The 12,735-nt window shown below is 40.5% G+C and overlaps 1 protein-coding gene across 2 annotated transcripts in view; it reads right to left on the reverse strand.

Moving 5' to 3' along the window:
• Positions 1–291: 291 nt before the first annotated feature.
• The window catches only part of LOC122559704 (stem-loop binding protein), a 27,603-nt gene continuing 15,159 nt past the window's right edge, over positions 292–12,735 (reverse strand). The window contains exons 4-8 of one of the 2 annotated variants that reach the window (XM_043709655.1): positions 8,052–8,114; positions 7,297–7,431; positions 4,600–4,749; positions 4,227–4,344; positions 292–1,303 (exon numbers count right to left, since the gene is read on the reverse strand). In XM_043709655.1, coding sequence (XP_043565590.1) covers positions 1,193–1,303; positions 4,227–4,344; positions 4,600–4,749; positions 7,297–7,431; positions 8,052–8,114 — 577 coding nt within the window. In that variant the 3' untranslated portion in view covers positions 292–1,192. The remainder of the gene's footprint in view (positions 1,304–4,226; positions 4,345–4,599; positions 4,750–7,296; positions 7,432–8,051; positions 8,115–12,735) is intronic. The other variant, XM_043709731.1, reaches the window with a different exon arrangement.

The raw sequence follows: 12,735 nt of genomic DNA on the forward strand, positions 1-12,735 counted from the left end.
TTTCTCTAGCACTTTGTCTTTTTAATACTCATTCCACAGTCAGTCAGTTACATGGTCAACTTGTTTCACTAGATGCTTCTCCATTTCAATCTACTCAGATTTGTGACTGCCCAAAGTCAGGACAAATGTGTGCGCAACCCAAAACTATGAATGACCAACTGGATAATTTATTGTCATGTATATTTTACAGTGAATACATGTAAAATTGTGAAAAGCTTCAACTGGGTTCACCACTATCTAGCACCATTTTGAAATACTTATGATTCAATGAAATGAGAAAAAACAAGCCAATGTAAGCAATTAAAGTTTTATTGTACAGCTGCAGATTTACAAAAAAATAGAAATATTAAAAATGCTAAGTTCAACAATTTGTATTCTAATAGCAAATCATTTCAAATGTCTACAATATCTAAGTGGAGTCTAGATACATGCACAACAAATTGCTATAAATACAAAATAAAATCAGTACAAAAGAGTGTATTACAGTCTTCCATTAGGAAATTAGACATATGTCAGTGGATTACTTTTATGCAGATCTCTTAAATCGCAAACAGCGACAGTATTTTAAAATTCACAAGTCAAACATTTCCAAGATTTAAAACGTATTAACTTTATTCAATGTCAAATGGGAAACTGTTGCAATTTGCAGCCATTCCATTTGATTTCCATCAAGATAACTGACTCTGCTCCAAGAATAAAACACTGAAAACATAACAATGGAGTAATCTAACAACTACTGGTCAGAAATAGTCTTAATTCTCATATTCCCACCTCCATAGAAATAGAAAAGGCTCAAATCTGTAATCTCAACTCCAATCACATGCCTCAATTGTTGAGATAGCCATATGTCAAAGACATTCAGGGGAGTGGGGGGGGGGGGGGGGGGGGGGGGGAAAGAGGAGAGAGGAGGACAGAAGGGAGTCAACTTAACTCAAGTAAATTATTTTGAGGAAAATGTTGAACTTCAACATTGGATTTTAGACACTGTCTTGCCCACTGCACTCTGTCAAAGGTAAAAAAGCAATTACATTAATGGATTTGCCAGACTGCACATTACAGACAAATCCACACAAAGTGGCATACAATATGGGCAAAGCAAAATACAATAAACTCCTTAAAAGGTTCTGAGATCACCACAGCATTTGTAGACCTGGTTCATCAAGATAATATTCTCAACAGCAAGTAGCTTCCTTTAGTTTAGCCAAGAACCAGCTTCATTGGTTTCAGCTAGACAAGCTTGCAAATCAAACTCCTTGCCCACATGAGGGTAGACAAATTCCCTGGTTGGAGTCGAGGATGATATCTAAAAACAAAACATGAAGTCATTTGCTGGAAATGTAATTTGATACTGTAACTTCAGAGGAAAAAACAAGATTTCTCACCAACACCACATACTGGGCTATGTCAGAGATCTGTAAAAACATTGCCCAACCCATCTCCCATATCATTCCTTATTCCCCTCATCTTTAGGCATTAAGGGGCAGGCTGAATCAAATTTGTGAAGACCTCACCACAACTGAGACTCTGGCAAAGAAATGTAATTTTTTTCAAAATGGATGCAAACCAGCAGAGCAACTGCTATGTGCAAGTTTTTGATGGAATCATTGGGGGTGGGGTTGACCTAAAATAACTAGTTCATAAACAAGTAAAAATTCTCAGTTTCTGCACAAAGCTTCTAAAAGTTGCTGATCAGAGTCTTGAATGCATGAGCAGCACTTGTTTTAAAGAATAAAAGGTTATTACAGTTCACAAAAAGGTGGTGTTCAGTTCATTATGTCTGCACTGGTTCTTGAAAGCTTCAAATTGGAGCTAAGTTCCTGCCTTTCTCCACAACCCTGTACACTGCTTTTATTTAAACCATCTAATGCCTTTTTGAATGCCTTAACTGAACCAGTTCCCATCAGACTTCAGGCATTGCATTCAAGATCTGCACTACCCCGAACTTCTTTTTCTGCTTTCACTTCACATCTATTTCCTTGGCAAAACAAACTGCATGCTGTGGTTCTTGGTCATTTTACAAGTGGGAACCAGTTTTTATCTCCTTCCCTCAAGCCTTCCTGATATCTACTATCTAGATCACGATTCTGAAATCAATTCTCCTTTCAGCCTTCTGATCTCCACACAAAATAGTCCCAACCTCTCCAATCTATCTTCCTAACGGATGTATCTCATCACTGGAACAATTCTTAAGCCTCTTCTGCACACGCTCCAATTTATTCACATCCTTCTCTAATGTAGCACTAGGTATTGTGTAAAACTCAATGGGTCTAACCTCCCTGCTCTTGGACTCTATGCCCTCATTAATGGAGCAGAGAATGCTGTATTCTCTTTTTAAAACCACTATTTGATCTCCCAAATCTCTCCGCTCCTGCACATCCTTTTGAATTGTACCCCTTATTGTATACTGTCTCTCCACATTCTGCATGCCAAAGTGTGTCATCCCGCTTGTCTACATTGAATTTCATCTGTCACCTATTTGACCATTTCAATTTGTCAGTTACTTAGAAATTCTACACAGTCTTCCTCTCAGTCTACATGCTGGCCCTGGACGCTCATTATTTCACTTTTGAAAGCCTCCCCCCTTCCAGGTGTCCCAATACACTCCATCAACTTTTGAAAATTCCTAATATCAATATTAGTCTTGGACCAGATGTATCCTTTTTCCAAAACTACTTTAAAACTACAGAATCATGAACTCTAGTCCCAAAGAGCTCCCTCAGTAACCCTTCAGTCATTTGTCTGCCTTTTTTTCCCATTTAAGTAGTCATCAAGTTTTGTCCCTTCGCAGTCAGGCCATCTGCATACAAGATTGAGAAGGTTTTCTTGAATATACTTAAATTGCTCCCCATCCAAACCCTTTGGCAATCCCAGCCAAGTTTGGAAAGTGGCCTACCATTACAATATTATTATTGCTTTGTGATCTCGCTACATATATTTCCCCTCAATTTTCCAGTGACTATTCAGGGCCTATAGTACAACACTAAAGTGATTGCTCCCTTCTTATTTCTCCATCCATATAGCTTCACTAGACAATCCCTCAGGAATATCTTTAGTGCTGTAATGTTATCCCCAATCAAAAACACCACTCCCCCTCTTCCCTTAAGGAGAGAAGAGGTGGTGTGTACCCTGGAACATTGCGCTGCCATTCTGTCCCTCCCTCAGCCAGGTTTCTGTGATAGCTACGATATCCCAATCCCACATTTGCATCTATGCAGAGTTCAACTGCCTTACCGGTTAGGCCTCTTGCATTGAAATATATGCAGTTTAACTTATATCTTCCCTCGTTCCCTGCTGTGCTCTTGTCTGCCTAGTCTAACTTCCATAGACAATCAGGAGACAGCAAGCCAGGCAGCAACAGCAGGCGGAGAAGTCGATGTTTTGGGCGCAACTTTGCTTCAGGACTGGGGGTGTGTCTAAGGGGAGCTGCAGATAAAGAGGGTGGCGGAAGCAGATTGGTGAAGTTGGGATAAGTGAAGACGGGATAAGTGAAGACAGGGAGAGGGTACGACCTGTTTAGTCAATGGGAGGAATCAGTCTGGTAGGTGGCTGGTAAACAAAATGCAATGTTGAGTGCTCCAGGCTGTCAGCCGCCTAGGTGGAAGATGTGTTGTTCCACCAACGTGCAGTTTGGTTTGTTGTGGCAAGGATGGGGATCATGCCAGAAAGGGAGTGGGAAGGGGAATTTAGTGGGCAGTGACTGGACGGTATGGTCAGTCCCTGCAGGCCGGGCTGAGATGTTTGAACTGTTCCACAAGTTTACATTTGCTCTCCCCGATTTAGAGAAAATCACATCGGGAGCGCCTGATGCAGTAAATCTGGTTGGAAGAAAGGCTAAGTGGAGCTCAGTCTCATCTGAAAGGAAGGTTTGGGGCCCTGGATGGAGGTGAGGGGGGTGGTGGACCAGCAGGATTTGCAGCTGAAGGTTTGGGGATTGGTTGGGAGAGTAGCACAAACCAAGGACTGTTGAAGGGAACGGTCCTTACTTTGGCTCCCAAGTAGCTCTAGCAAATCTCCCTGCCAGGATATTGGCCCCCTCCAGTTCAGGGGCAACCCATACCTCTTGTGCAGGTCACCTCTGCCTCAGAAGAGATCCCAATGATCCAAAAATCTGAAACCTTGCCCCCTGCACCAGCTACTTAGCCACACATTCATTTGCCCTATCAATTGTATCCACATAGGAAGTTCATCACCAAGCTATCCTTTAGATTTAAGATTGATTTGTTTACCTGGGGAGATGGTGCACGTGTGTTACTGGGAGTGCATCCTCTTTCATCATGGAGGCTTGTTCGACTCTCACTTGAGCTGTTCACAGATTCAGTTTCCATATCAAAGTCAAACTCTGTACTGAAAGACATAGGAGGATTCTAAGATGCTTGCAGTTTAAGCATTTGTAACTAATGCAATATTACCATAATGCTCAACCCACCATTCCAAGTAGGCATCAACTAGAGACAAAACTTTATGCCTTATTTCACAAAAAGGTCACCATCTACAAATGGATTCTGGACAATTTATTTCAAAATCTAAACCAATAACTGTAACTGCACCCCAAAGATCTTCCATTCTAGTCAAACTGATACCCAATAAGTTTGAACATACACTGCTTGTAAATCACTGCCTTCTTCAGCAGGTGGATCCCAAGCATGCAGTGCAATTCTCCACAACCTAATTTGCTGGTCCCAGGATCTACGACTGAATTTCTTAAACTTGTTGGGAGTCCTTGGATGAACACCTGGCTTCCGAAGATGTCTGAAAGAAAGAATTTACAAGTCCACAAAGATAACTTGCTTTAAAAATGTATAAATCAACAGCATATTCCATATTCATCTAAAGTTAGCCATCAAAAGACAACCAGATAAAGTGACGCTATTATTAAACAAGACATACTGTGCGCAGTATACTATTGGAGTGTTATGAATACCTCTAATTAGTCCTCATCTTAAATGGATACATTCAGGAAAAGGCTACAATCTCTTAGATGCACTACAAAATCACTGAATGTGTTTGTTATATTTTCTAAGGACTTTAACAGCTATTTGTTGTGAGTGTAAGGATATATACTCACGATGGGACTGAGTTTTAATCTACTGAAACAGTTTTAAACCATGATTTAATCAAAGACTTCTGCTGTGTAATGTTCTGTTTTATTCATTCATGTCGTTGTATAATGAACCACTTGAGCCAAATCAGAATAATTTCAAACTCTTCATATGCAAAGGATTTAAAAATCTGGTCAGACTGGAAGATTGTGGGGTTGAAGTTCTGAGCCCTCTTCACCTATATGCTGTTCATTGGTAGAACCAACCTTCATTTCATATTTGACAGCACATCCAGCTTCACCACCTTCCTCAACACTTGCATTGCACATTCAAACAGACTATCAATATCCGCTCTTGTATCTTGTCCAAACTTCGCTTCACTCAAGTCCATCATAATTATCTCCAGTTACTGTACCTTTGTCACATTCTCTCTCTGATCCTATCAGACTTTCATCTTAGATCTTCAACATCTGGGAGGCTTTTTAATTAGACCTCAGACCAAATTGCCTCCTTTTATACCATGTTATAACATCACCTAGATCAGTCCAGCTGTTAGTGAAGATCACACTTCCAAATCTGACTATCCCAGTCATGTCTTGACTGATTTCCCATCCTCCATACTCAATTGAAGATAAACCAAAAACAAGTTCACATCAGACTTTGCATCAGGATCCATTTACATACCAATCAATCCTAGTGCCTCAGAGTCCCCAGTCTCAAAACTGTAGTTTTGTTTGAATACGAACACTGCTCTATTTGTCCCATCTCCAGGATTCTCAGATACTTAAACCTCAAATGGGGCATGGAGCATTGTGCACCGAAATGGACGGAGAACTGGTTCATAAACCGGCAAGATTGGAAATAAGTGGGTCTTTGTCCAAGTGACAGGTAGTGATTAGTATGGTAGTGCAAGGATCAGTGCTTGGACCCCAACCAGTCATCATATATTTTCACGAGAGAATTCTCAGAAGCCTAGAAAGTTCTAACAAATCTAGACAGGATTAACACAGGAAGGATGCTCTTGATAATCAGAGTCAGTCTGCTGTTAAGGGGTGGTCTATTTAGATCAGAGATAAGGAGGAACTTCTTCACCCAGAGTGTGGCGAGCCTGCAGACCTTTCCCTGTTATAGGAAATGGCCGAGGGATTTGAAACACAAGACTTTCAAGAAAGATTCTTATATAGTTCTTCGGACTAAAAAAGGGACCAAAAAAAGGATGTGGGGGGGAGAGGGGCAAAAAAAAAAAAGGACCAACTGATGAGCTAGATGGTGGAGCAAGCACAAAGGGCTAAATAGCCTACTCCTGCTGCTCGATTCTAATGTTTAAAATACAGATCTTCCAAAGTCTCTTTGGTCCTCTGCCTATCACCATACTTCGTTCAATATCTATTTTCCAAAGCCCCAACCTCTCTGAAACATCTGATTCTTCTACACTACATGTATTATAAAAATAGGTTCATTGTGAAACAGGAAGTTTCAATTAGTTTAGATTAAGCATTGCAAGAAAACAATGCACCCAATATATGGGTTCCATTATTTCTCAGGAATGTCAAGACTTAATTTGTTCCCTCTTCAGAGGATCCATTGAGAGCGATTCTGACTAACTTGAGCCATGTGATTATATAAAGAAAGAAGCTGGGAATATTATCCAAATACCAAGTGTTTTACAATGCATTTGACTAGTTATAACAAATAATTTGAGCAAGATCATGATTCTTCAGCATTAAAAAAAAAGCACAGATAAACTTTCTTGGTCACAAAAACAATTTGCTGAAAAAGCTCTGATGAAGGGCTAATGCCCCAAACTTCAATGCTCTTGTTCCTCGGATGCTGCCTGACTTGCTGTGCTTTTCCAGCAACACACAAAACTGCTAGAAAAGCTCAGGAGATCTGGCAGCATCCGTGGAGAGAAAAAGGAAGGATCATTTGATCCAAAACATTAACTGATTTCTCTCCACCAGATACTACCAGATTTCCTTAGCTTTTCCTGCAGTTTATTTTTGATTCATTTACAGCATTCACACTTCTTTTGATTTTTATGTCATGCTTTCTTGGTAGCAGTCTCAGTCATATTCATTATAGACCAGTCACCTCTGGATCAAACTAAAAAACTTTAACGTTTTTTGCTTTACCACAGATAATCAAGTATGGTCAATGTCAATTGAGTTTAAATTATCCCAACTCCAAGCCTGGCCAAAAAGGAAAATCTAACTTCAAGAATATTTGGGCAAGAATTTTAAAAAGTATTAGATCTTACTTGGGAACTTCCTGAATGAATCTATCATATGCAATAGTATTCTTTCCATAGTTGATTTGCTTCTGTCTTCTCATCAATACTACTTCATCAGTTTCAAGTTCTGAAGGTGCCAATGATTCTCTGGAGCCACTCGAGCTGAAAATGAGTAATTAGAGATTTAAGAGATTTTCCTAATCCTCAAATCAAGACATTATTAGTGAAGGAAAAAAAATCTAATTAGACAGTCAATGCATTTCTTTGTGTGCTGACACAGTGGCCTCTTTCTGCATTGTAACCATTCTGTGATCAATATGCTCTAACCCAACTCAAAAAAAAAACTTCCCCAGTTTTAAAATCCCAAACTAGAAAAAAGTAACCAGTTTCAGATGCCACAGCCCAACATGGTAAGATTACAGATATAAAGCCTCAGGTGTATAAAATCCCATTCTCAATTATCTTGCAGGAGAAACAATATAAACCTGCATGTAATCAAGGAACTCTAACACTCAAAGCAGGAAATGCTAGTAAACATCTGCAGGGGATACTGCACTGTGGCAGAGGTTACAGCAAGGCAAATCCTTTCTTTGGTTTGTAGCACGCAACTGAAATTTCAAAAATCCATCTCAAACATTCTACCTTCATCTCTTCATTTTGGAATGAAATTTAATTATTTGATTTTAGTCTCAATATCATGAGGAAAAACTTTGTAATACATTGTTGTGTAGTACATTGTGATCAAGCATGTATTATTAATCCTGTAAACACTTCATCTATACCTTTCAGAAGAGTAACCCTTTTCATGATCATTAAAATCGTTGAGCAGGAGACGTCTTTTGTATCTGAAAGAATAAATTCAAATTGAAAAATATAATGATTAACAGTAGTGATATAATTGTAATGTCATTGAAACAGTAACTTAGAGGTAAGGTTATTGGGCTGCAGACAAAGATTCAAATCTCACCACAGCAGCTGGAACCTAATACAAGCAATATGTCTGGAATAGAATGTAGTTTCAGTAAATTAACCATAGGTCATTCAACATACAAGACAGTTTTTCTTTTAAAAGGATGTCCTTTGGGAAGGACAAATACAGTCCTTACTCATCCTGGCTTATGCGACAGTGACACCCACATCCTATAGGAATAAAAAAAGTTTTCATTTTTTAAAGCTCCAAATACAGGGAAGCATAGCTTGCCATTAACAAAAATGGAATCTGTTCAACTCAATCACACCATTCCTTCAGGAGGTGCCCATTTAAAACAAAAAACCTGTTTAAAGATCAACTTCTGGATTTATTACAAGGCAACTTATTTTAAAAGTAGAGCTTGACCAGACTTTAAAACAGACTTCCCATCAAAACAATAAAAGGTGAAAGCAACTGAGAAATGCAAGGACCAGACACAGCAATTGTAATGGAAGGACAGGTTTAGTAATATTCTTCATGGATAAACCCCAGACACAATGCATGGGTTGCTTTGTTGCTCCAAAAGCAATTCACAATGTAGTGGCAAGATTAGGTTTACTGGCAAACAAGTTAGCTGTAATAAAACATTACTTTTATTTTCCAAATTAACCAAAATGTTGGGTACATATTACAGTTTCTTTTTTTTTAAAGCAATGTTTACTGACACTGGCAACCATGCACATGTTCATTTGGGGAACAGCACAGTTCTGAACAAGTGATCATGTTGACTTCATGTGGAAGTGTGGTACTGCATATGCAATTTTTTACTGGGGTACAATAAATGTTTCCATTCCTGTTTTTCCACCTAGATCTTCTACTTTTGGTCCTGTGATGCTAGGTTTTCCCCTTCAAAATTTGGGTTTCTTCCCCCCTGCCCCCCCCCACAAGACCCTATCATACATGTTTATTCATTTAATTTCAGTGTTAGATTTCAATTTTTCTGTGTTATCACCACCCTTGACTCAGTTTGTTCCTGTCTCAAGGGGATCAGGCCAAAGCTACATAGTTTAGTTATCAGATTCAGTGCCCAGGCCTAGTGCTTGAGCATGCCTGGTGGTCATTGCCAATTTGGTTCGCGAAGTTTAACTTGTTGAGTTGTGTTACATTCATGTGGGTTTTTCACAAGATGTATAGATGTCAAAGCGTGGTGGTACATTTTAGTTGTTCACATGACATTGTTCTAAAAACAATTTGGATTACTTCACATAATGGACGACTCACAATACAATTTAAATATGATCAATATCTAGCGATAACAGAAGTTAAGACTGTATATTTTCCAAGGATTTTACTGAATTCACTATCCAGGTTGTTCCCAAAACTTAGAGTGACAACACCAGGTATTATGGAGAGGAGGAGATAATGGATGTGTGTGCTAGTGCACACAGAGACAAGGAAGCCCAGGTGGCAGAAAGGCCTCTCCCAGATCCCAACAGTCACCCTGGGTCCCGATTTCTTACCCCTTCCATTTCAATTTCTCCCTCCTCTGGATCATGTCTCTGCTCTCCTCCTCTTAGAGATATGTACGTGTGATTTACAGCAACACAAATTGGTGCCAGCAGCCTTTTTATTTGTTAAAAAGAGAACCTCACAGCCATTAGTCAATTCTATAGTTTTATTAGGCCCACAGAGGTACAGTCAAGAGCATGGCGCTGGCAAAGCACAGCAGGTCAGGCAACACATTCTCCTGCTCCATGGATGATGCCTGACCTGCTGTGCTTTTCCAGCACCATGCTCTCAACTCTAATCTCCAACATCTGCCACAGAGGTAGAGGCCAAGTCTCAATTCCCCTGCTGGCAACTATCCAAGCACAAAGTTAAATACAAATTATAAAGAAAATTGCTTTCTAAAGTTTAAAGGGTGCATCCAGCAGAATATCTTTCAAGATCAGCCAAGTGACGGCTCTCTTCCTTGTCAAATCAGGGGCAACATGGTGGCTCACAGTGGTTAGCATACTACCTCAAGTGCCAGGGACCCAGGTTCGATTCCACCCTTGAGTGACTGTCTGTTCCTGTGTCTGCATAGATTTCCTCCGGGTGCTCCAGTTTCTTCCCACAATCAAAAAACGTGCAGGTCAGGTGAATCGGCCATGATAAACTGCCCGTGACATTAGTCAGGAGCAAATATGGGGAATGAGTCTGGGTGGATTACTCTTCAGAGGGTCGGTGTGGACTTGTTAGGACGAAGGGCCTGTTTCCACACGGTGGGGAATCTAATCTAAAAACAAACATCTGGGATTTAATCCAAAGCAATCCAACGTCATCCAAAATTTTTAAGGTCCAGGTATACTAACTGGTATTCTATAACAAATAGGCGTTGCAAATATCCAGTTAATAATTCACGTTCTCGAACACATCTTAGTATTCAGTATTTTGTTTTGTAGAAAATGGGCATTGCTAAGAAAATCAAACAAGCTTAGATTTTACGACACTTAATTCTCTCAATAGGGGCCCAATCTTCACCAGGATGACAGACAAGAACTTCAAAGCAGGTGGCCTCATTTAGCCAAGAAGCTAGAGACATGAAGGTTGCAGTTCAGTAAAAAGACAGTTATTCACATGTTCTTAGAATTAAGGAAAACTTTGAAATTGAAAACAGTAATTTGCATTTCTACCAGTGAAACATGGCCATGGATGGTGTTCAAAGATGATAAGCTGGATTTTCCAAGTAGCAGTTATCACAGATTGCCACCCTGCCAAACACTCCATCCCCCTTTTTTTAAAAAAAAAGGGATGTCAGAATGTCTCGAAAGATTCTGATCAGAGTTCCTTCAGAAATGCACAGCCATTCTTCTATTCTGACAGTTATTTCATGGTGTAGAACTGTCAGAGAAAAGGTTAACCTCATCTTTTTTTTTTTACAGCCATCAGCTGTCATATTCTAAAATGTAAAGATCCAGACAGCTACTTAGTACTTGTCATTTGACAGCAGCTATCTAAGGCAGGTGTGATGTTAGGATGCTGGGAGAGTAGTTAAGTAGAATGCCAGGTAGCAGGATCAGAGTGTACCTTGGGGAGGGTGAAATGAGGTCTCACAGGGGACAGGGGTGCTAGTGAGAGGAGTCTGTCCAGTGGTGTCAGGTCAGGATCTATGGAAAGAGGTCTGAGGTGATGTCGTTGGGAGTGGAGTGGCAAGAATGGGATCAGTTGAATAACTTTTCTCAAGTAAAACCTTAAATCTGAGCATTCTGATGCACTCGATTGGATTGAGGGTTCCAGGCATAGAGCTGTCAGGCCATCAGAAAACATAAGCTCTTGTTTGTTCAGAGTTACTTTGAATCTGTCAGCACATAACCAACAGCCAAGATTGGCTGAAAGAAGCAGCTAAAAGATTGTTAGTTTTGGGTCCTTTGTAGCTTCTAACTCCTTGGAAACCGATAAAGCCAGACCTACACCTGAAGAGCAAGTGAAAGATCTATTGCCTGTGACACAGCCTGGCATCCAATATGAAACAAATTAGGAAAGGAATAGACTGATGGAAGAATTCTTCCCATTATCACCTGAACAAACATCAACAATCCCCTCAAAAACAGTTAAACCTTTTTGCAGTCAAAGTTCAGAAAACAATAGCCTCACTGCAGTTTGAAATCTTTTAAGGTAAGGATTTTTATTTCTTTACCAGGGACTAGTTAAAAATTTACTTCGTTTTTTTTGTGTGTGTATACATCAAGTCCCTTTTTAGGGTAAAAAAAACTATAGCAGAGAGGTATCAGAAGGTATTCTAACTCATACTTGTACAAAGTAAGTAATTAACTAACTAAGCAGAGATGGCTGGCCAGGTGATGTGCTGTTGCTGTATGATGTGGGAGCTGGCTGATCCCATTGTGAACGGCAGTGACCACATCTGCAGCAAGTGTTGGTTGCTGGAAGAACTCCGGATCAGAGTTGATGATCTGGAATCTGAGCTTCAAACACTGCGGCACATCCGGGAGGGGGAGAGTTACCTGGACACTTTGTTTCAGGAGGCAGTCACACCTGGGAGATTAAGTAATTCACATTCAGCTAGTGATCAGGCACAAAAGAGTGTGACTGTAAGTCAGGCAGGTAGGGGGAACCGGAGTTCAGGAGTGCAGGAGCCTCAGCCCTTGACCTTGTCCAACAGGTACGAGATTCTTGCTCCCTGTACGGATGAGGAAAAGGGCTCTGGACAGGAAGAGCCAACTGACCAAGGCACCATGGTCCAGAAGGCCATTCAAGAGGGGGGAGCTAATAGACAAGTAGTGGTTATAGGGGATTCTATAATTAGGGGGACAGATAGTATCCATTGCAAGCCGGATCGGGAGTCTCGCATGGTGTGTTGCCTGCCCGGTGCCAGGGTGAGAGACATCTCCGACCGTCTTGAAAGGATATTGGAGCGGGAGCGGGAGGATCCAGTTGTTGTGGTCCACGTTGGTACCAACAACATAGGCAAGACTAGGGTGGAGGACCTGTTTGGGCATTATGAAGCACTAGGCAGGAAATTGAAGCACAGGTCCTCAAGGGTCATAACCTCCGGA

The sequence above is a fragment of the Chiloscyllium plagiosum genome, chromosome 1 (assembly GCF_004010195.1).
Source record: "Chiloscyllium plagiosum isolate BGI_BamShark_2017 chromosome 1, ASM401019v2, whole genome shotgun sequence".
NCBI lineage: Eukaryota > Metazoa > Chordata > Chondrichthyes > Orectolobiformes > Hemiscylliidae > Chiloscyllium > Chiloscyllium plagiosum.